General features: G+C 40.5%; 1 protein-coding gene across 2 annotated transcripts in view; it reads left to right on the forward strand.

Moving 5' to 3' along the window:
* The window catches only part of MLLT3 (MLLT3 super elongation complex subunit), a 136815-nt gene that overhangs the window by 79443 nt on the left and 35277 nt on the right, over window positions 1–22095 (forward strand). For both annotated transcript variants that reach the window (XM_030005521.1, XM_030005522.1), the window contains exons 5-6: window positions 10740–10859; window positions 20410–21015. In XM_030005521.1, coding sequence (XP_029861381.1) covers window positions 10740–10859; window positions 20410–21015 — 726 coding nt within the window. The remainder of the gene's footprint in view (window positions 1–10739; window positions 10860–20409; window positions 21016–22095) is intronic.

Genomic DNA, 22095 nt, shown 5'->3' on the forward strand with positions numbered 1-22095 from the left:
TACAAGAAGAAGGATTTGATTTGGCTTCAGAGATTGTGTTTCTGTAGTCAGGAAGGTAAATAGGAATGTTTGGTTCAATCTTACAAAGGCCATATCCAATTTGCGAAGTTCTTTGTCAAAGTTTTCCACCTTCAGAAACTTATTTTCTACACTGAACTTCCCCCCGCCCCTGAAAAGATTTAGTTGCACTCAAGTCTGTCTCTACCATTTACCTACTTTCAGTTGACCTTGTTCTCATAAATGTAAAAAGAAATGTTTACAGAGGAAATAAAATATTTTCACGAGTATGCTGGGCAAATTCAATTGAACCATTCAGTGTAATTTTTTATGTTCCATCTCTTTGCATATATATTGTAAATGACATTTATTTTAGAAAAGTTTGCTGTGGAAATGATGCTACTGAGAATTTTTTGCACCATTTACTCAATGTAGTACCTAATGATGTGAAGCTAACATGTATACAGATATGACTCATGTGAATTAGCAGCGTATACCATAATCCAACCTGTTGCTTGAAATCCCCAAAGACACCCTGTGTACAGACGATGACTTTTATTTAATCCATTTCTTACCAAGCAAATTATCAAGCTAGTGTTAGTGACAGAACTATATACCTGTAGTCTCCTACAGAGCTCATCCTTTAGACACAGCACAAAATTGTGCATGAGTAGGTATAGTAGGATTGAAGTTTTCATCAAGTAAACACCAGTAAGCATTGATTCTTACATGATCATTCCTTCCTAGATTTGCCAGTTGCTTTTTCTGATTAGTTTCAGCCTCTAAACATGAAAGAGCCTGCGGGAAAAGAGGTGGCACTGTGATTCCTGCATATAGATATGGGAAGAGGAATGATGCTGACAGGGAAATTATAGTCAAAATTATCTTCAAATTTGAAGTAGATTTTGAATGTTGAACCCCACTAAAACCATTTATAACCAGGGTCTGTCTGACTCCATTGATGTATTTTGTGTTGCCAGTAGTGCTGGTTCTATTGCTTTTTTGGCTTGCATGTTTTTCAATTTCAAGAAAAAAATAGAAAATTACACCTAATCTGCTTATTGAGCCAACTAAAAATAAATTAATTTTGAAGATGCTGAATGACAGCTACCTAACAGTTAAATGGAATTTTGCCTCTGGAAACATAGACTTGCTCAGGTGTCACTTGTTTGAATATGAATTATGAATAGCTTAATTTTGATTCTTGCAGGAAAAAGTAGTAAAAATATTTTCAGTACATGTTAAGACAGTGATTTAATACAGTCCTCTCTCCCATATCTGCAAATATACAAATAAAAATGTTTGTATTGTGTAATACTCCCACCTTTTTGGAATGAGACTCAAAGTTAGTTGTTTAATCCAGGAGTACAAAGACAACATTTAATAGTTGAGTTTTTCATGAAAGGAAAGCCTTATGGATGCCCCTTAGAGAGCAGTTACTACTATGAACAAAAATAGTAAAATTAATAACATTATTACAAAGGTACATGGCTATTAATGACACAGTTTGATGTTTCAGATGTAGAGGATGCAAGGAATAGGTCACTTTTAGAGTAGTAATGATTCTTTTTAGCAACACTGGTGTTGCTTTTTGTCTATGGTCTGTAAAATTGGTTTGGAAATACAGCAGCTCTGCTTCTGTAGCAAGGCAACTCTTTCCTTGAAGACAGTTGATCTATTAATGAGTCAAGAGAGAGAAAGAATCATTCTGAGAGGGGATACAATTGTTAGGAAAAAAAAAATCAAGGTAAAAATTCAGGTTTTGCCAAAACCCGCTGCTTTGTTGTTTGAGTTGTTTTTCAGATCTTTGTGGTTTTACTGTTTAACAGTTGAGAAATGTCTTTTCAGTCACTTGAGTTGCCTGCATAATGCCAGTTCTAAAACTTACGTTCCTAATCCATGTAATGAAGATGAAATCATGGGGATTTCTCTCTTTTCTCTATCTTCCCTTGTGCCTTGCAGTTCCTCTGTGTCAGCTGGAATAGTTGGCTTCTACCCAGAGCCAACCTTAGGTATAATGCTGCTCTAGGGAAGGGATTATCTTTAATCTTGTGCTTTTCATAATTAAGTAATTGAATTTTCTTCAACTATGTATTACTTTCAAGCAAATAACTTAAAAGACTTCTAAAAGGTTTTCTATTCCCTTGTCAGTTTTTCGGTTTGGATAGGAATAATAGTTGTTCAGGGCAACTGGCTTTTCATTGTTACTTTTACTGCTTTCATTGGTGAATGAACTTGTTCTTCACTGTGAAACGACATGGGGTGCGGCAGCCCAGGACCACACAAAGTCTGTTTGTCTGCTACTGATGCATGATCAGTATAATTCATCTGCAGGGCTGCAGAAATGATGTAGTAATGGTTCATTTTTCCTGGAATTCTAACATATCTCATAGCTCCTACTGAAAGTACAGTTTGAATTTTTCTGTAGCACATTGTGGGGAAGCTTACCAACCTGTTCTGAGTCTGCTGTATGGAGGTGTTCTTAGATTACCAGCTCAGTAAATGAAACTACAACAGGTAGCTTGGTGTGGTCTGTTTGAAGCAAGATTATTCCAGCTTTCTTGATGGCCTCCTTTCATTCAGGAAAATGAAAAAGTAGGAGAAAGTCAACAGCTTTTTGGTAGTGGTTCATTGCCCTGCAGAAGCTCTAATGTGCTGTAATAAGGAGATTGTGTTGATCTGGAGCAACTGTGACAGCTTGTGCAGTTTCTAACTGCGTAAGTATCTACGTGGGGTGGTAGATCTCTGACTCCTATGCATCAGGGGTGGCAAGATATGCATTTGTAGAAATAGGCAATAAGAGAAGACCAGCTTCCGTGGAACATCTTGAGGCTGTTCCTCATGCTTTCTGTACTGGAATCTGAAAAGCAAAGTTTTGTGTTTTGAAAGTGGGTGGTTCTTGTTGGGTACGTGGGGACCCCAGGCTGCCAAACATGTTGGTGGGTAGGTGTTGTCTTCGACAGGTCAATTTTTTGTAAGCAGACTTCTGAATCAGTTGTTAGTAGGTTTATGTACAGGTATTACAATTTCATAATTTTTCCCAAATTGCTGGAAAAGGGATAGTGGAAAAGGGTTCCCAATTATATAAAGGTAATAGGTAGTGCACAGTTGTTGTCCCCTGATCCCTTCCTTTGTTTAGCAGTGCATGGAATTACATAAATTAAATACATGGTAGTTTTTCTTTCCATAGCACTCAGTTGTCTTGAGTAGCAAATTGGAATGCCATTAGAAGGTGCCTGCAGATCAGATATTATGGAGATTGGTCAGTTCAGGTTGATCAAGCAGGTAGGATCATTCCTACACAATAATGTCAATATCAGTGGATTTCTTCCACCCACTGTTTTTGGGGGGAAAAAATAAGTTTTCTTTTGCCCTTTCTCAGGAAGCTGTCTTTTATTTGAAGCAACTGGTAGACAAAGGTTTTAAATACAAGCTCAACAGCTGCAGGCTAGCAAAGTGGGTGTTTGGTGAACTAGAGGTAAGATATCACTACCAGCAGATCAATTTGAATGCTTGTATGCGTAATGCTGTATTGGCACGTATGAGAAAAGGAGAAAAATCTTTCTTTGGGGTGGACTGGCGAGAAGAGTCTTGGGGAGGGGGCAGCTGTCTTACACATCTGTCCGTAACAACAATGAAAGTAAAAGCTTATGTACACTTGTTCTTTTGCTCTGTGGTAGTAGTTGTTTACCAACATGATAGTCATGTGATATTTGTATGCTCCAATATGATTTAGTCTTGCATTGTTTTCATAAATATTTCTTAGGTACATTATTAGAATGAGATCTTGTTAAACCTTATTTTGATGTTATCATCTCTTCCCTATGTTGAGCTAAAACTTGTATGGAATGGCTTATTAGTGGTGGTGTAAGAAACCTCCCAGTTACAGTGTAAACCAGAAGAAAGCAAAATTAAGAAAGGTAATTTTCTTCTGTCCAAGTTTAGTGTTGTGTGTTAAGTAGCTGCCCACACTGATGCTCCAGTTTTCCTCTCACAGAGAAAGTGAGATGGAGTGTGGCTTCTTCCAATGACGTGCATCATAAAAATAACTCTCTTCCCCAAACTGTCCATTAACTGCAGTCTTTGGTGTCCCTGGAACAGATGGGCTTTGGAGCAGGACAGGGAAAAACATCAGTGGGCATCTGCATTTTCTTCTGTTTTCATCCAGTCCCATCAAGCAGTTATTCCATTCATCAGTGCTGCTATTGGTCTTTCTTCTCTTTGACTGGCATCCTCTGCCATATCAACATCATTTCTCCATCTTCACTAGATTGCAGGCTGGCTTTCTTGGGAGTTCACCTCACCTGCTGACTGAGTTTCTGTATGCCTTATCGAACAGCTCATCTGACCTTTTTTCTTCCCTTCCTGGAACATCTTCTAACCCAACAGTCACGTTTGTATGGTGGAGCTTCTCCTGGACAGCACAGGGTATCTCAAAAAAATAGTTACCTGTGTATCATCTGTGAACTTACTGAGAGTTCACTTGATCCCACTGAATCGTTATTCAAGACATTAAACGGTTTTGGACTAAGTGTTGATCCTGGAGTGACACTGATAGTCACTGGCCTCTAGGTGTACTTCACACAGCTGAAGATAACCATTTCAGTCCAGCAGTCCAGACAGTTCTCCACCCATCTCATAATCTATTTATCCAGTCCATATCTCATAGATCTGGCTGTAAGTTGGGCAGGGTGTTTCTTAGTAAACCGATGTTGACTGCTCTCAGTCACCTTCTTGTTCCTCCGGTGTCTGGAAGTGGCTTTCAGGATGATTTTCTGCATCTTCTTCCCAGGAACTGAAGTGAGACTGATGGGACTCTTGTTCCCTGGATCTTCCTTCTTGAAGATGAATGTGATATTTGCCTTTCTCTAGTCATCAGGAACCTTCCCTGATCACCACAACCTTTTAAAGATGATAGAGAGCTGCCTTGCAATGGTACTGACCAGCTCCTTCAGTATCCCTGCTTGCATCCAGTGTGGTCTCATGAACCTGAGTGTCCCTGTGGATGAAGTGCACCCTAACTCAGTCCTCTTCTCTTGTGGGCACTGACACTGCCACAGACTCTGTGAGGATGCTCAGGTACCTTGGAGGCCTGAGGAAACAAGATCTTACTAGTGAAGATGGAGTCTAAAAGAACATTGAGTACATAAGTCAAGTTCTTTGTCATGAGGTCTCTTGCCCCATTGAGCAGTGGGCCCACACTTTCTTTAGCCTTTCTTTTACAGCCTGTCTGTTTTTAGAAGTGTTTCTTGTTGTCATTCACGTCATGTAATATTAGCTGCTTCCTATGGGTGCAAAGAATTTCCATTCCTGAGGATTATGAAGTCCCGCCAACAGGTAAAATTTAAAATACGTATTTTTTTAATTGAATTTTAAACAAAACAAAACATCCAATGTGGATACATAGGATCATGGAATGTCTCAAGTAGTAAGGGACCCATAAGGTTCATCGAGTCTGACTCCTGCTTCTCGCAGGACTACCTAAAACTAAACTGTACAGGCTTGGTGCTGTGACCACTCCCCTGGGGAGCCTGTTCCAGTGACCCACCACCCTCTCAGTGAGGAACCTTTTCCTATGTCCAATCTGAAGTTCCCCTGATGCAGCTTCATTCCATTTTGTTGTGTCGTATCGCTGGTCACCAGAGAGAGGAGATCAGCAGCTCCCTCTCCACTGCCCCCCTGTGAGGAAGTTGTAGTCTTCCATGAGGTCACCCCTCAGCCTTCTCTTCTCCAAGGTGAACGAGCTAAGTGACTTCAGCTGATCTTTGTAAGTCTTGCTCTGGAGACCTTTCACCATCTTGGTTGCCCTCCTCTGGACACACTCTAATAGTCTGATGTCCTTCTTATACTGAGGCACCCGAAACTGCCCACAGTACTCGAGGTGGGGCCACACCAGTGCAGTGTAGAGTGGGACAATCACCTCCCTCAACATGTTTCTTAATACAACCTGTTCTGTGATTGCCCTATCATTTGTACCCTGGTATTGAACAGTGAAACTGTTTTTTTTCTTGGCCATGTTTCTAATGCTTGTCCAGTACCAGGTACTCTAATCCACCCAACTTTTTTAAAAGCCTTTAACACTTGTGAACAAGCATGTCTAACTCCCTACCTTTACATAGGCTATTACTGTCACTGTTCACGACATCAAAGACAGGCTGTGAGATCAGCTAGACCCTCTGCTCTGCCTATATAGTCAAGCTATATCTTTGAGGGAACAGCAAAACTGTAACTAGAACTTCATGCTTTACATACTGGTGAATTCAGAGTGTGATTACATGGCTGTTTAAACTGACTTTTTTAAAGCCCAGCTGTCATCTTACTGTGCTTCATTAACACCAGCACTGGTGTCTTATTCCACCAGCTTGTCTGATCCCACTGAGCTGTTGACTTGTGGAAGGGGCTGAGGAGGGGAATTAATAATGTTCCTGGTTTTTGTCACTGAAGTGATTCATTGTGGGAGCTGGAAGTACCAGCTGCAGGTGGTCTTGGGTGCCTGGCTTAAGCATGGGCTGCGGCAGTGTCCTCCACGTATTGGGGTGTACTGTTCTTTGCAGCTGCAGGCTAGTAGGAAACTTACAGTGCAGCAAGGAGGAAATGAGTAAAAAAAGTACATATAGCATTGGCTGTACTGGAGAGCTCTTGCTATGGTTTTGAAGAGCTTGCATTCTTGCTGCAGAATTAGTGGCTTGCTGTGATATGCTCATTCCCACCTTTTGGTGCTTTTGTGTAGCTTTCACTTAGTATAGCCATATACATAAACATGCACACACACACACAAGCAGTATATGCTGCCAGTGTGATAGTTGCAATGTAAAAGTAGGGACTTGTACTTCAACCAGCTTTCAGAGCATCTGCCAGGCTGTGTGTTTCTGTGTTTGACTAATGGGAGAACAAATGGCAGTTACTCACTGCAGAAGTTAGTATAATTCTGTCAGCTGAGATCTTTCAGTAAACTTAAACTGGATATATAGCTGTCTCTTCCCTAAATTTAGCCAAAAGGGAAATGCATCTCAATTCCAGAGAGGGTTTCTAATGTAGGGGCTTTTTACATAGATAATCTTGGCAAAGAAAACAAACATTTTGGAAGAGTTCCTGAAGAGTTACTTAATATTAACTTTATTCTTTGAGAGGGAGGAGAAGGCAAGTGGCTTTTGGGGGGGGGGGGGGTGGTTTTGTTTGGTTTTTTTTCTTATATAGGGGATTTCAGTGAGGACCATATCCTTTTTCTGACAGAGATCAGTTTGGAAGACAGAGTTGTGTTTTTATCATAGGGGACAAAAAGTTAATTTTATATGAGATTTTCTTGGTCTTTTGTCATTTTTACAGATGGTGAAGTCTGTAGTCTGAACTGAAGTTCTGTCTTACTGCATACGTTGTTAATCACATAAAAATTTTGAATCTATAATTGCCATTTTTCATAGGGTTTATAATGAAAGAACAGGCTGCAAGATTCAATACACTGAAATTTTTAGGGCTTGCAGTTTGGAATGTCCAGATTTTGTTTTCTAAAAACTGAATGGGATTTATTTTCTCTCTGTGTGGAACTAGATTTGCCAAATCTGCCAGACCTCAGTACTAATGCTGTTCATCCCGGCCCTGTAGATCTTTCTGTAGACAGTCATCCTGTTCCTAAAAATAAGTCTGTAATACTGATCCTGTTAATGGTCTAAATACTTGCCCAGAAACTGAGATATCTCAGAAGTCCATACACTTTTTTAAAATGTCAGCTTTCTAAGAATGTCTGTGTATAATGATGAATATATAAATATTTATAAACTGGAAAGTTTCTGAATTTTAAAAAGAAAACTTATGCAGTGGTTGGACCTCAGTTTATTTTAGTGAGTCAGACTTCTATGCTTCAGGGAGAAAATGGCAACTTGCAATCCTAGGAGAAAGAATCCTTGGCAGAATTTTTTGTTTCTTTGCTTTTAATTTCAAGGTAGGGCAAACCCTGATCCTCCTGACTATATTTCTCTTCCACATGGATATGCATCTTTTTGTCATATGACTGTAAACAAAACTACTTCGTGTCAATAAAATACCTGCTTAAAGTCTATAATTAATGGGTAACCTTATGTCTCATTGGTATTTTCTATGAAGTTTGTAGGTTTAAAACATTGCATTGAGTTTAATCTAAAGGAGAACAATCTTATTTAACCACCTGTTTGACTTAGTCTGTGAGAGGAAATAATGATGGGGACATGCATTTTCTCTACCTGTTGCCAGGTTTACAGTATGCACCTGTGGCTACAGATTTTCCTTGTTGGTGATTGTTCTTTGTTAGCTTGTGCTTTCTCTTGTGTTCAGCTGGGCTGAATTCAACCAAAACCTTGGGCAAGTTGAGGTTAAAAAGTATTTGTAAGGCTAAAGGAAATCATTTATTGTGATTCACAATAGCTAATTGCTGTTGACATTACCATGATTACAAGAAGGACACCATTGTTTTTGCCCAGCTGATTTTTGAGAGTTCTGGCTGCTGGCAGGCTCTGGTTTAGGTGTCTGAGAAATGGAAATGAGGAATTGGGGAGAAAATTTGTTACATGCCCTGTGTGGAATCTTACTTCACAAAATGTTTGGATACATAAGTAACTTTTAAAGATTTTTTTTTTTTTTTTTAAATACGTGAACCTATGGTCAAGGAAGGAGAACAACTTTATTGCTGCCTTCTTCCTCCACCTTTGGATTCTAGCAGCAGTGTTGAAAGGTAATGCTCAACTTATGGGCTGATAAAAGTAATCTTTATTACCTAGTTATGTCCCTTAATATTGTCCAGGCTACCACATGATCTTTTGAGCAAGGTTGTCTGCAACAAGATTCATTTGGAGTGGTGTTTAAATAATTTTTTTTTTTTTAAATTGAAATCCTGTCTTGAAGAAGCTGTAGGTAGTAAATACCATCTTGACTTGGAGAGGTAAAATGTGGAGTATACATACCTACATCCTAGATTTCCCAATTTTGCACTTCTCATTCCTCCTTTAATGTAATGTGCATGAGGCATGTGATGGGTCAGTCTCTCCCCATCCCCAGTATCAGAGGATGTTTTGGTCTTGTGAAGAGGCAAGGGTGACCACACAGGGCATCCGCAAAACCAAGTGTGAATTCATGCATGGGAACCTGTGGAAAGAGAGAGATGTTTCCTTGCAGGTGCAGAGCTCTGCAACTTCTCTCCAGCTTTGCAGGGTTTGTCAGACAGCAGGTAAGCTCTCTCTGGCATTTAGGGTTTTGAAACAATAGATAAATGAAGAGGTATGATAGGAAGCAGTAAAATCCAGGCACAGCAGCACTGGAGCAGAAGACAGGAGCTAGCTGAGTTTCTTGGATGGAAGGCATAATCTTTACACGTCTGGTAACTGCTCTGTGATGGCTGATTTATCTGTGGTCTCTGGAAATGATCTGTTTGTAGTTAAGAGTCTTTAAAATTAAGAAAGGTAGCTAGACCCTTGTTATAGCAAAAATGCTGCTTGCTTACCAGCCATCCAGTTTACTGTACTCCATATAAAGCAGAAGCTTGAAGTTAGAAAGTTGAAGTTAGAGCTGTACTGCTTTCACATTAAAACCTCATTTTTTACAGTGTATCTTTGTGGTAGGTTAATCTTGGTTAAGGGCTGAACTCCCACCCAGATGCTTGGTCACTCACTCTGCCTCCTCAACAGGGCAGGGGGAGAAGATAGGATGAGAAGGCTCATGGGTCAGGATAAAGACAGGAAGATTGCTTACCAGTTAACGTCATGGGAAAAACAGACTCGACTCGGGGAAAATTAATTTAATTTGTTGCAAATTAAAATAGATTTGGGTAATGAGAAACAAAAAAACCCAAAACAACATCAACCCCAGACACCACCTTTCCATGATCAACTTCAGTCCTTCATTCAGGACTTATCTCTGCCACCTCCCTGAGCGGCACAGGGGGATGGGGAATGGGGTTTGCAGTCAATCTATAGCAGCTTCTCACTGCCACTCCTCCCTCCTCACACTTTCCCCCACTCCAGCAAGGGGCGTCTCCGTGGGCTGCAGGGGAATAGCTTTTACAGTGCCTGGAGCACCTCTTCCCCTCCTTCTCTGACCTTGGTGTTCACAGTGCAGTTTCTCACAATTTTTTTTTCCCTCACCTCCTCTGCCTGTGCAGTGTTTTGCCCTTTCTTAAACCTGTTCTTTGTGAGGTGGCACCATCTTGCCTGAGGGGCTCAGACATGTCCTGCGGTGGGTCCGTTGGAGCTGGCTGGATCCAGCTGTGTCCAACATGGGGGAGTCCCTGGCCCTTCCTCACAGAGGCCACCCCTGCCACCCAAACCTTGCCACCTGTACCCATTATAGTCTTCTTTCAGTTCACTTTAGTTGAAAGCAAAGACTGCTGCACATACGTATTTATGGAATGTCAGCTGCCTGCAGAACCTTCTACTGCAAGTGGGATGAACTTTCAAGTGTACTAGACTTTGTTGAGGACAACAGAAAGAGGGCTAAGGACTCAGGTGCCATAGCATGTAAGCAGCCATAATAGAACAAGTTATGCCATTTTCTGAGGGGCTTGCATTCTGTTTGCATGGAAATTGAAAGATGTGATTTACTCATTAAATAGAGGATGGCAGTGTGGTTTAATTAACCCATCCCCCGTTGAGAAGAAACATGGATACTATTTGTTGGAGAAGTTTTATTCTACCAATGTGATTTGCAGTTCTTAGGCAGGTGAGACTCTCTCTGTTGGTAATGTTTGACCGACATGCTTTCTCTCTTATAACAAACAGATCATGGTAATGTCGGATGGCGCATCGTTCTCTTCAGGACAGAGCCTTCATCTACCCAGCCTTCCCAGTAACTCCCTGTCTTTTTCTGAAGTGAAGAAGAAATCATCTCATGGGCCAAAGGTGAGACTTATTTTGCTAGAAGATACTTAAGCCAGTCATGCTTTCCCTGGGAAATAACTTGAGAAAAAGTATTTATAGGTATTTTTACAATCTCATTACGTAGTCCAGTGGTAATAGGTCTTGACATTTCTTTGTTGTGAACTTACTGTTTGCCACATGAAAATAATGCAGAACAAGGACAGTTGTGAGAACAGGTGCCAATGAAGGTACTGCTTTTCTGGATTTTGCACATGCACAATTGTTTTCCTCCTTTCCCAGAAGGAATTCTAATGGTCTGTTGTAGTATTAGGGGGTTGTGATGATGGAAGTGTAGTCTACAGAAACCTAAAGAACATGAGAAAATACTATAATAATTGTTTCCTTTATTAAGTATTTTCTAATACTTTTAATGATAATTGTGTAGAGTGAAACTTGGAGTTGTGTTCTTTAGGATTTTTAATTTCGTTTAAATTTCAGGGGTTAATTCTTTACTAGGTGTTCCAAAAACAGCAATGTGTCATCAGTCTCTAGGGCATCAAATTGAATCCCCAACCTAGAACACAGTGAAAAGGTATAGTCCAATGAACCTTTTGAGTAATATAAATGGACCTTTCTGAAATGGCAGATAATTTCTTCAGTTTGACAAAATGAATGAATGGTGTGGAAGAATAAAGAGCATCTTATTATGCATTCAAATAAGAAATGCAACACAATTACTTACGTCGCAAATTAATTAATGTATATGCCTTTTCTCCGTTCTGTTAAATTGTTTGGGGTTTGATTTTCTTTCTTAGTATCCTGTTAATTTGAAATGTGTTACTTAATCTTGCAGTGCATATACCGCAAGGGGCAATACCCCTTTTTATCAATAACTTTCATGTTCTGTAGCTGTACCAAATCTTGTATCTTGTAAGAACTTTCAGGTAATGAACTATGGGTATGGCTAAGCGTGTCCATTGATAAGAATGTGTCACAACAGTAAGGACATAGGGGAGGGTGGGGGGGAAGGGGGGAGTTCTTGGACATGTTTCTGCCTGGTTTGCATTGCACCTGAGTGCCTCACTATCTCTAATGCAGGTCTTCCTGTGACATTTAAAGGATACATGGATGTGTGATTATTTTTGTTTTCCTAATGAGGAGCTGAGGTAGATTGAATCTGAGGTTTCAAGTTTTTAAGTTGAAGAACTTAAGAATATTTGCTTACCCATTTGCCATTACAAAGCACCACACAGACTTTCTGGTTAGAGGAGAATTGCAGTCAAGACAGTAAAACTAGTGCAATGAAGTGGTATTGTTGGTTTAGCATTCACTTATAAAAAAATACAATGCAGTATGAAGAGAGAACTGTCACTTTGCTTTGTCACATCCTCTTCTGAAATATGTATTAAAAACCATACATGTTTGTATTTCTGAAGTTCCATGATTTTGTGTTTAATTTAATGGAGATGGTATTAATGAGCCCCAGTGTTATGATTCTAAAACAAAGCTTTAGTCTTGGAAATACAGAGGACAGGCAGAAATGCATGAAACCTTACTTTATGCATTTTTTCAGAACGTAAAAATAGCTGCAGGCTAGCTGCAGATACTTGTGTTGCTTTTAAATCAGTTGTATTACTGTGCCTGTTTGTATTACATAAATACAACATGCACAGAATACAGAGAAACAGCTTGATTAGTTTTGTTGAGGTGATTATGTCTTTTGGAATGAGCTGTAGTGTCAGATGCAGTGAAATGAGGTTTACTTTATAAACAAAAAACCAAAAGCTCTTATTCCCGTGTGTGACCAGAAAAAAGAAAAATTATTTTATGCTCCCCCTTTTGGCTTTCTCTGTCAAACAAGTGAGCCTTGTAATTCTCCATCTGCTTCTAATTCTCCTGATGTCATTGGTTGTAATAGTTTGGGGGGCTGGACAAGCTGAAGTGTGGAAGGCCTTGTAAATATGCAATATAGTAATAATCTGTGAGAAGAACTAGTAGCAGGTAAATTCATCTCCAGCATGCAGCTAGCAAGTGGAATAATACCATAGTATTTGTGGAGGTTTTCAAAATATTGTGTGTGGGGCATTCCCCAAATCAGTTAGTGTTTCAATAATAAACACATTTGTATTCAACAGAAATCTGAATTTCCTTGAGGAAGTAATTCCTTTTTAGCTATCTTCCTCCTCTTTTAAGAGCAGGAGGCATATTTGAGACTAATTCCAGTCTATTGGCTCAAGATGGACACATTATTTCAATAGGCATAACATTTGAAGAAATGCTTTTTTATTACAAATTAAAATAATGCATGTTTTTATGATCACTAATACTAAATTTGTAGACTAAACCGAGACTACAGTAGACTGGCATGCCAGTGTGCTCAGTTTAATGACTTAATAAAATTTAATGAACCTCCCATCCCTCCCCACAACTGCCTCATTTGCTAATTAGGTTCCTAATGTCTGTCAGCAACTGGAGATGTTTGAAATGATTTCCAGAGGATACTGCTTATTCAAACTCATGTTCAACAAAAGTGGGAATTCCTTTTTGTGGTGTGAAGTCAGAATCCAACCCTGCAAAATATACAGAGTGTTCAACACCATTTTTTGCCTTGTAGTTACAGAAGTGTTTTAACCTGCAAATGTGTTACCTGTTGAGCAGCTGTCATGGTCCATTAGGATCTCTCAAATTCGCAGGACACCATACTCTGTGATTTAAACTTTATTGCATGAGCCATTAAGAAATACAACAAACAAACACGACAAACAGGGCTCAGTCCCCTTTGCCCATAGTAGTCTATCACATGAATTCACTTATTCACCACTCAAGTCATAAGGTATCATAACTTATAACATGTTACTCTTACTCCATGCTCTTAGGAACAACAACAACAAAAAAATTAGTTACCTAGCTGACAGTGAGAGTGCTCATCCTTCCTCCTCCGTCACAGTGGGGATGTCCCCTGGATCAAACCAGGAAGCATGAAAGCCTCAGCAGTTCAGCTGCTGATGGATCTACTTCAAAAGCTTTTTTTTTTTTATTGTAAGATGATGTTTTATACCTTCAGGCTTGCAGGTTTGGTTTATATAATTTCTGTAAGTTAGTAGATTCTGACACAACTGCCAGGCAAAGATGATGGTTGCAGGAGACAGGAATTTGCAGGAGATCATGGCTGTGTAATGGCCCTTTAGCTCTTTCTGGCTGCCTGTCCTGCCTACGTGATGCTCTTGCTGCTCCCAGCATACATCAAGGCCTTAGAATGAGCTGTGTTAACCAAAATCTGAGCAGCTGAATGCAACAGTCACAGTAGCCACATTTAATCCCCATCAGCCTTCCAGATTCATCATTAGGTTTGATATAATTTTACCAGTGAATATATTTGGGTTTTTTTCTGTCTTACAGATTTTATGTTCCTCCTGCCATTTCCTCTAAGTCATTGTTGGCTTCTGTTAAGGTCATTGCAGAAACTGAGGAAATAAGAAAAGATACTTTTTTTACTTAGAGAACGAATGCAGATACCAAAGTAATGGGTTGGCTGTCTTAATAAAAGAGTAGCTCTCAGAAAGCATGGCAGGGGTGTATAAATATGTCTATATCATAAGTATATCATATACTTTACTATGATTTCTATGAAAACTTCAACTTCCATGTTGTAGAAAGAGGAAGAAGTCTGGTTTTAAAATTGCAAAGACAAGAAATATCTCAAGTTCCTATTGGTTTTAATACTACTGCACTCCAGGACCTATTTCACAGTTCTTACCTTTTGGAAAACCACTAAAATGAGTCTCTCCTTTTGGAGCAATTTAAAATAACTGGTAAGGAGACCAATAAGAAACATAAGGACTCCATCTAGTTTATTAATGGCACATATTTTATTCTTCCCCAGAGCAACACTTACAGCTCTGGCATGATAGAACAAGATGTGAAGATAAAAGCATTAATAATTACTTTATATGGCAACCTTTGGGGCTGGTCTTGGATCAGACAAAATACGGAGCTTTTTTTTTTATTATTATTTAAAAAAAATTTAATTTAAAAAAACCCCCAAACACCAGGAAAGGAGTTTTGACTAAAGTAAAAGATCTCAAGGAATGATTCATGCTTTTTTATTTTTGTTTTTTAATTGCTGGTCTGGGAAATGAAGAATTGCCTTATGTTCAGACATTCAAATGTCATCATAATATTGTTCGTTGTTGATGCTTCTGCCTGTTGTTAATGTTGATGCATATGTATTATATAGATATATAGTTAGATTTCCAAATGTGACTCAAAAATACATTTGCAGTGCTGATGCAAGAAACACCTGAACAAAAAGCACAATTGAATAATTTGTGCAGCACTGTGTGAAAATTCAATGTTTCACTAATTAGTTAAGATAATGAGAAAGGAGAAACAGTTCAAAGTAATTATTGTTAATTAATTGTTTCCATTTCTACCTGTTGCTACAGAGGGGAAGGGAGATACTGCTCTTTTTGCACATATGATACGTGCAAACCGTTCGGGTCCTGCAGCATTGAATATTGGCTTAACACATCCTGATTGGACAATTCATAAGTAGTTACCTGCCAACACAGAGCATACGAGTGGATGTATTCTCCATGTTTGTTTCTCCTCTTGTTGATACAACTTTAATTAAACAGGCTAATTCTGCTTTGTCTTACTGGGTGGGGTTTTTTTCAGAGCAGTTCTAACAACTGTATTTCTAAAATTACTCAGACCCTGTGGAGGTTGAGGCTGGCCATGTCCTGCTTTGGTCCTTCAGTTTCCAGCACAGTGCTGCTATCCTATCTGCATTGTGGATAAAATGGTGGTGGTGAAGTAAGGGGGAAGAAAAGCTAAATATATTTTTCCCTCTGCAGTTCTGTAAATCTGTGGCAGTATTAGACAGCCAGACATACCACATCTACATATGTACTAGAGGGTTGTTGTGCTTTAACTCCAGTGGGCAGCTGAGCTCCACGCAGCTGCTCGCTCACTCCCCCTCGGTGGGATAGGGGAGAGAATCAGAAAGGTAAAAGTGAGAAAACTCCTGGATTGAGGTAAAGGCAGTTCAGTAGGGAAAGTGACAGTTTAATAGGGAAGGCAAAAGCCGTGCACACAAGCAAAGAAAAACAAGGAATGCATTCACTGCTTCCCATCGGCCAGCAGGTGTTCAGCTATCTCCAGGAAAGCAGGGCTCCATCATGAGTGATAGTTACTTGGTAAGACAAATGCCCCAAGTCCAAATGTCTTCTCCTTCCTCCTTCTTCCCCCAGCTTTATACACTGAGCATGATGTCATATGGTCTGGAATATCCCTCTGGTCAGTTGGGGTCAGCTGTCCTGGCTGTGTCCCCTCCCAACTTCTTGTGCACCTCCAGCTTCCTCGCTGGTGGGGTGGGGTGAGAAGGCTTTGGCTCTGTGTCAGCACTGCTCAGTAAAAAAAAAAAAAACCCAAAAAAACCCCAAAAAACTGTTTCATTCAGTAATGAAAACATCTCGGCATTATCAACACTGTTTTTAGCACAAATCCAAAACATAGCCTCATACAAGCTACTATAAAGAAAATTAACTTTGTCCCAACCAAAACCAGTACAAGGGTGTCATGGTTTAAGCCCAGCCGGTAACAAAGCATGACGCAGCCGCTCGCTCGCTCCCTGCTCCCGGCCACAGTGGGATGAAGAGAAATTATAAAGAAAAGCTTGTGGGTCGAGATAAGGACTGGGAGGGATCACTCCCCACTTATGGTCACAGGCAAAAAAATCAGACTAAACTTGGGGAAAAAAGCAAAATCAATGTGTTACCAGTCAAATCAAAACAGGATAATGAGAAATAAAATCAAACCTTAGAACAGCTTTGTTGCGTCCCAAAGTTGGAGCGACTCGGGTTCGTGGATTTCCTTTGTCAGAATTAAGGTGAAACGACACCAGGGGAGAGTTCAAACAACAATCAACATTTCTTCAACCTAGATAACCTTGCCCAAGTACAAGTGAGCTTATCAATATGAACCTTGCAACATGTCTTTAAGCTGCTGTTTGAGAAGAGAAGGGAAGTATAGAAAAATGAAATGGAAAAAGGAACATGAAACTGTGTCAGAAGGAGAGCCCTCCTGTTGAGTCATGAGGTTGAGAGCAGACCCCCCTGCTTTCTGGACTCCTTCTCAGAGAGGAGCCCAGGGGTGGCTAGATCCCCTCCTAGTCTCAGACTTGGTCAACAGTTTATGTTTAAAAGGATGAGGTGTAGGGACTGTGGAAAAGAGAGAAGGAAAAGAGGGAGAGAGAGAAAGAGGGAAAGAAAGAGAGAGAGAAGGAAAGGGTTTCACCAGTCCTGGGTCCAGCATTGGTCCAGCCAGCGTAGAGATCCAGTTCTGGAGGGTGCGCACTGAGAACTCGTTCTCCCTTCTTTTATGGCGTGTTAGTCGATGCTCTCGACATGCGCAGTCCCATTCCCGGGGTTCTCTGGAATCGGTCGGAGAGCTTTGGGGGGGGTTCATCGCAGAGTTGCCTCTCTTTTTCTGCTGGCATGACCGCTTAAGATAGAAGCACAGTCCCATTCCTGTGGGGCCTCCTTCTCCAGGCGCATATGCTGTGCTCCTTCTCCTGGTCACTTAAGATAAGGAATTGCGGCTTTGGAGAAGCGCGGTCCCACCCTCCGGGGGGCCCTCTCCTCCGGCCACATTGTCCTGTTCACAAAACTCCAGCATTTTTACAGAGGCCGTTTTCTCCACCAAAGTTCTTTAACGAATGTTTGAGACATTAACTATAATTTGTCAGACCGTCACAACCTTCCCCCCACCCCTGCCTCCTTCCCGGCTCAACTCTACTCCCGGTTCTCTCTACCTCCTCCCCCCAGCAGCACAGGGGGACGGGGAATGGGGGTTGGGGTCAGTTCATCACACCTTGTCTCTGCTGCTCCTTCCTCCTCAGGGGGAGGACTCCTCACTCGTCCCCTGCTCCTGCATAGGGTCCCTCCCACGGGACACAGTTCTCCACAAACTGTTCCAGTGTGAGTCTTTCCCACGGGCTGCAGTTCCTCCCAAACTTCCCCGGCGTGGGTCCTTTCCCTGGGCTGATCTTCAGCCACGCACCGCTCCAGCGCAGGCTTTCCCATAGAGTCACGGCCATCTTCGGGGGCCTCCGCTCCCCTCCATGGGCTGGGGGGGGACAGCCTGCCGTCTCACCACGGGCTGCAGGGGCATCCCCTCCTCCGGCGCTCCTCCTCCCCTCCTTCTGCACTGACCTCGGTGTCTGCAGAGGGGTTCCTCTCACATTCCGATCCCCTACTCACTGCAGTTCCCCTTCTTAAATCTGTTCTCCCAGAGGTGTTACCACCGTCACTGATGGGCTCGGCCTGGGCCAGAGGTGGGTCCGACTTGGAGCCAGGGAAGCTTCTAGCAGCTTCTCACAGGAGCCACCCCTGCAGCCACTCCCCCGCTACCAAAAAAAAACCCCCACACCACATAAACTCATAACAAAGGGTCAAAAAAGAAAAGTAGGTTCTTAGCACTGTAGAATGGTAAGTGTGGATTGCTAGAAAATAAAACAGAGCTAGGGATTTGTAGATTAATTTTACACAGATGAAAGCGTATCCAGTCTTACAGAGATGAGAGAATTTTGGGCACCACTTCGGTCTGCAGCTTGCAAAGGACTTGGATGAATAACTAACCAAATTAATTGAAAGTCAAACCCAGAGTTGCATTTGTAGTATTTATACTAATTAGCACCCTTTTCAGTAGGTCCCCCTTTCCAATAATGCTTTCTTTGCATAGGAATTATATTGGAAGAACACTTTATTGTAAGTATTGTTCATCGTTCTCTCTTTCAACCTAAGAATTTCATTAAAACTGTGATTCTAGAACTGTGTATTGGGACACTCCTAACTAAACATATTCCAACTTCTGACAAGTACTGTCAATCTTTTTGTCCTAAGGAGGAGTAACTAAAGCTATAAGATGTATAGTTGCCAGCAAGTAAGGTGTGAGTATGGGAATCTTTGGCATACTGCAAGTGTATAGTCTATGTAATTTCCCTAAAGCTATTCCTGTTCTGCTAGTCATGAGTTTGATCATTTGAGAGTTGGAGGGTGTGATACTGGCATAGCATGTAGCACTTAGGGAATATCCTGCTTTGAAGACGTGTTTCCAGGGTTCACGGGCTAACAGTCTTGCAGTTTTTCAGCAGGAATAAAACTTTACATACTTTTATTTTCTAGGTTAGTATGGGTTCTTTTTTTCTGTTATTTTAAGCTTGGTATTGTTAATGAAGTCCTATTCAGTATAAATCTCTATCTAGAGTTAGGATTTTTACAAATGTCGCGATACATCAGGTTTCATGCCTAAAACCTCTGTTCTGGGTAAAGGGAAAGGAAATCAATGAGTATATGCAATATATTTGTTGAAGTGTTTCTTTCTAGAGTTTCTCAGATGCTGGGCAATATATAGATAGAAATGCTTACAATCAGCTTGGAAGAAAGTAAGCAACCTAAACTTGTTCACCATAGGTTTCTGTAAATTGAAATGTCACTTTGCAGATTTGAAGTAGTGTAAAAATGAAGCTTGTTTCTGGAGAGAGTGCTACAGGTGTTTAGTGTTTATAACACTGCAGTTAGGCTACTGGGTATTTTTGAGATGCTGAGTGCCCACTGCTTGCAGTTTCAGTGAAAGTGGGTGGTGCTGGAGCTATCCTCATCTTTTGAAAATTCCTGGGTGTTAATTCTCAGAAGAAAGGATCCCATATGACCTATTCCAGATAATTCAGTTCCCTTATTGCTGGTTCTAGTTGCAGATCACCACTTTCCTTGCCATTTTGACTTCTCAGATTCAACTGAGTGAGGAATGATACTGCTCTGCTCTTTCTGCTTTTGCCTGTCTTACAGGACCTCTGAGTCATTACCACTGTCTCAGAAACCCATCTCACTTACAACAGTTGAATTTAAAAAAATGCAGTGAAATACTCAGCAGAGACAGCGGCAGTAAATACAAAGAAGAAAGCTTTTTTAGTAAAGGAGGTTTCCGTAAAAAGACATTTACTGCTGAGATGCCATAGCCAGGCTGGACCTAGAGTTGTTATTGTGTATGAAGAAAAGGATCTGGCAAAAGCTGGAGAGAAGATCACAGTTGAGAAGTCAAACTTTGTCTGAAATGTCATCAGGATGCACAGGTTTTGCTCTCATCCTGAAGTAATTCTGTTGATAGTATATGGCTCATATCCTCATCTTTCCTTATGATGTTTTGGTTTGGTTTTTTTTTTTTTCTGATAGCTACTGGTCTTGGTTAACATTTCCTAAACTGTCTTTATGTTCATCTTAAGCTGTTTCTTAAAAAAAATAAATCTAGTTCTTAAGATAAAAACTAACTTGTCTTGCAGATATTGACAAGCAGTGGTAACTGCTCATGTTCCACCACTTTGTTACAGAGAAGTTGACCAAAATGATGGGGTTTGTATCTGTTTTTATACAGGTATTTGCAGTTTCTGGTTTTCAAACTGCAGTTCCAAGTTTTTAATATGAATCCTGTGTCCATATTGTGTTTGTCATTTAGAGCTTTAAGGATTCTTTTTCTTTTCCTTTTTTTTTTTTTTTTTTTTTGGTAAGTAAAATTTTGTGTCTACTTTTTGCAGGACCCGACTAGGATTCTGAACACAAACAGCAGCAGCAGTAGTAACTGTTTTTCAAAGACACACAAGTTAACAAAGGAGCACAAGGAAAAAACTTCTAGAGACTCAAAAGAACATAAAAGTGCCTTCAAAGAACTTTCCAGGGAACACAACAAATCTTCCAAAGAATCCTCTAAGAAACCCAAAGAAAACAAACCACTAAAAGATGAAAAAATAGTTCCTAAAATAGCATTCAAGGAACCCAAACCCATATCCAAGGAGCCAAAATCTGAAAACAGCGGCATCCTTACCATAACAGGTGGGCAGCAGCAAGAAAAGAAGACTCCCACAAAAAGGCCCTCTGTTCTGGACTCTGATGAACCTTCTGCAAAAAAGAGAAAAAAAAGTGGTTCAGATTCGTTTTTTAAAAGTTTTTCTAGCGCCCCACCACTGATTCTTACTTGTTCAGCTGAAAAAAAACAGGCAAAGGATAGATCTCAACTCAAGGTGGGGAGAGTCAAAATTGAAAATGATGCACTGGAAAGGAAGACGCCTACTCTCCCTCCATTTGATGATATTGTAGATCCCAATGATTCTGACATGGAGGAAAACATGTCCTCCAAGTCTGAAGTAAGTGGTGTTTGGTTTTGCTTCATATGTGTTGAGTATTCCCAGTCTGTGGGATTGTGCACCACATTTGTATTTTCCCCTTCCTTTCTCTTGTCTACTGGCAGATTGTTCAAACTGAAGGATGCTGACTGCTGGCTATTCAAACTTATGCATGTTCTAATTGTATTGTATTGCCTATTCAAGTCTACTTAATTTATAAATCTGTCAACATTATGAGGAATGACCATATGGGAGTTGGCTATAAATAATATTGCTTTTTTGATCTTGTTCTTTTGAATTTCATGCTGCTTGTGAGAGAAAAGGAAGTTCATTTAAATGCTTGTATTTCACACCCTAAGTCTTTGTGTTCAGGTGTTAGAGAATTCAGTAAATTCAGGAAAGGGTTGCAGTAAATCAGAGTGTTATTAGTTATTTTTCTGCTAGAAAGGGCAGTTCTGTGAATGATTCCAGTTTTGTGGAGGAGGAGGAGTTCCTAGAATCTCCACTCTGATGAGGAGAATCTATCCAAAGTAACAGGCTTACCTAACAAGAAAGACTATTTTTATGAAAGTTTGATTTCCTGAAAATATTTGTCTACCATGCCTGCCTGAAAATATTTGCCTACCGTGCCTGCTCATCTGTTTCATACATCATTTGCTCTTGATAATTAGGATTTTAATCATTCTCCTAGCAGACTTCAGTTTTCAGAAGCATCTTTTGTAGAGAGATGAGTCAAGAAGGGAAGGCTTGTTTGGTGCCTTTATTTGTGCTTATGGCGAGAGGTAGTGTGAATAGTAGAGAGGAATTCTTCCCAGCCATGCCTGTTCAATTCTCTCATTTTTCTGTTTTCTGTTGTGTGCCTCTGTTACTGCCATCAAATTCATAGCTCTGCTTACCCTCTCTGGAACAGACAATAGATACCCTGCTGTGGGGAGGTGTCAACATTAGGTTTATACTTCATAGAAACTTGCCACAAGGGAGAAGGTAATTTATTTCCGATGTGACCTTTTAATGACCGGTCCCTTAGTGCATGCAAAGGCTGTAAAATTCAGAAGGTATGGAATAGGACAGGCTCTGCTTTACAGCATGGCACTGGTGATA

The sequence above is a fragment of the Aquila chrysaetos genome, chromosome Z, assembly GCF_900496995.4.
Source record: "Aquila chrysaetos chrysaetos chromosome Z, bAquChr1.4, whole genome shotgun sequence".
In the NCBI taxonomy this organism is placed as follows: Eukaryota; Metazoa; Chordata; class Aves; order Accipitriformes; family Accipitridae; genus Aquila; species Aquila chrysaetos.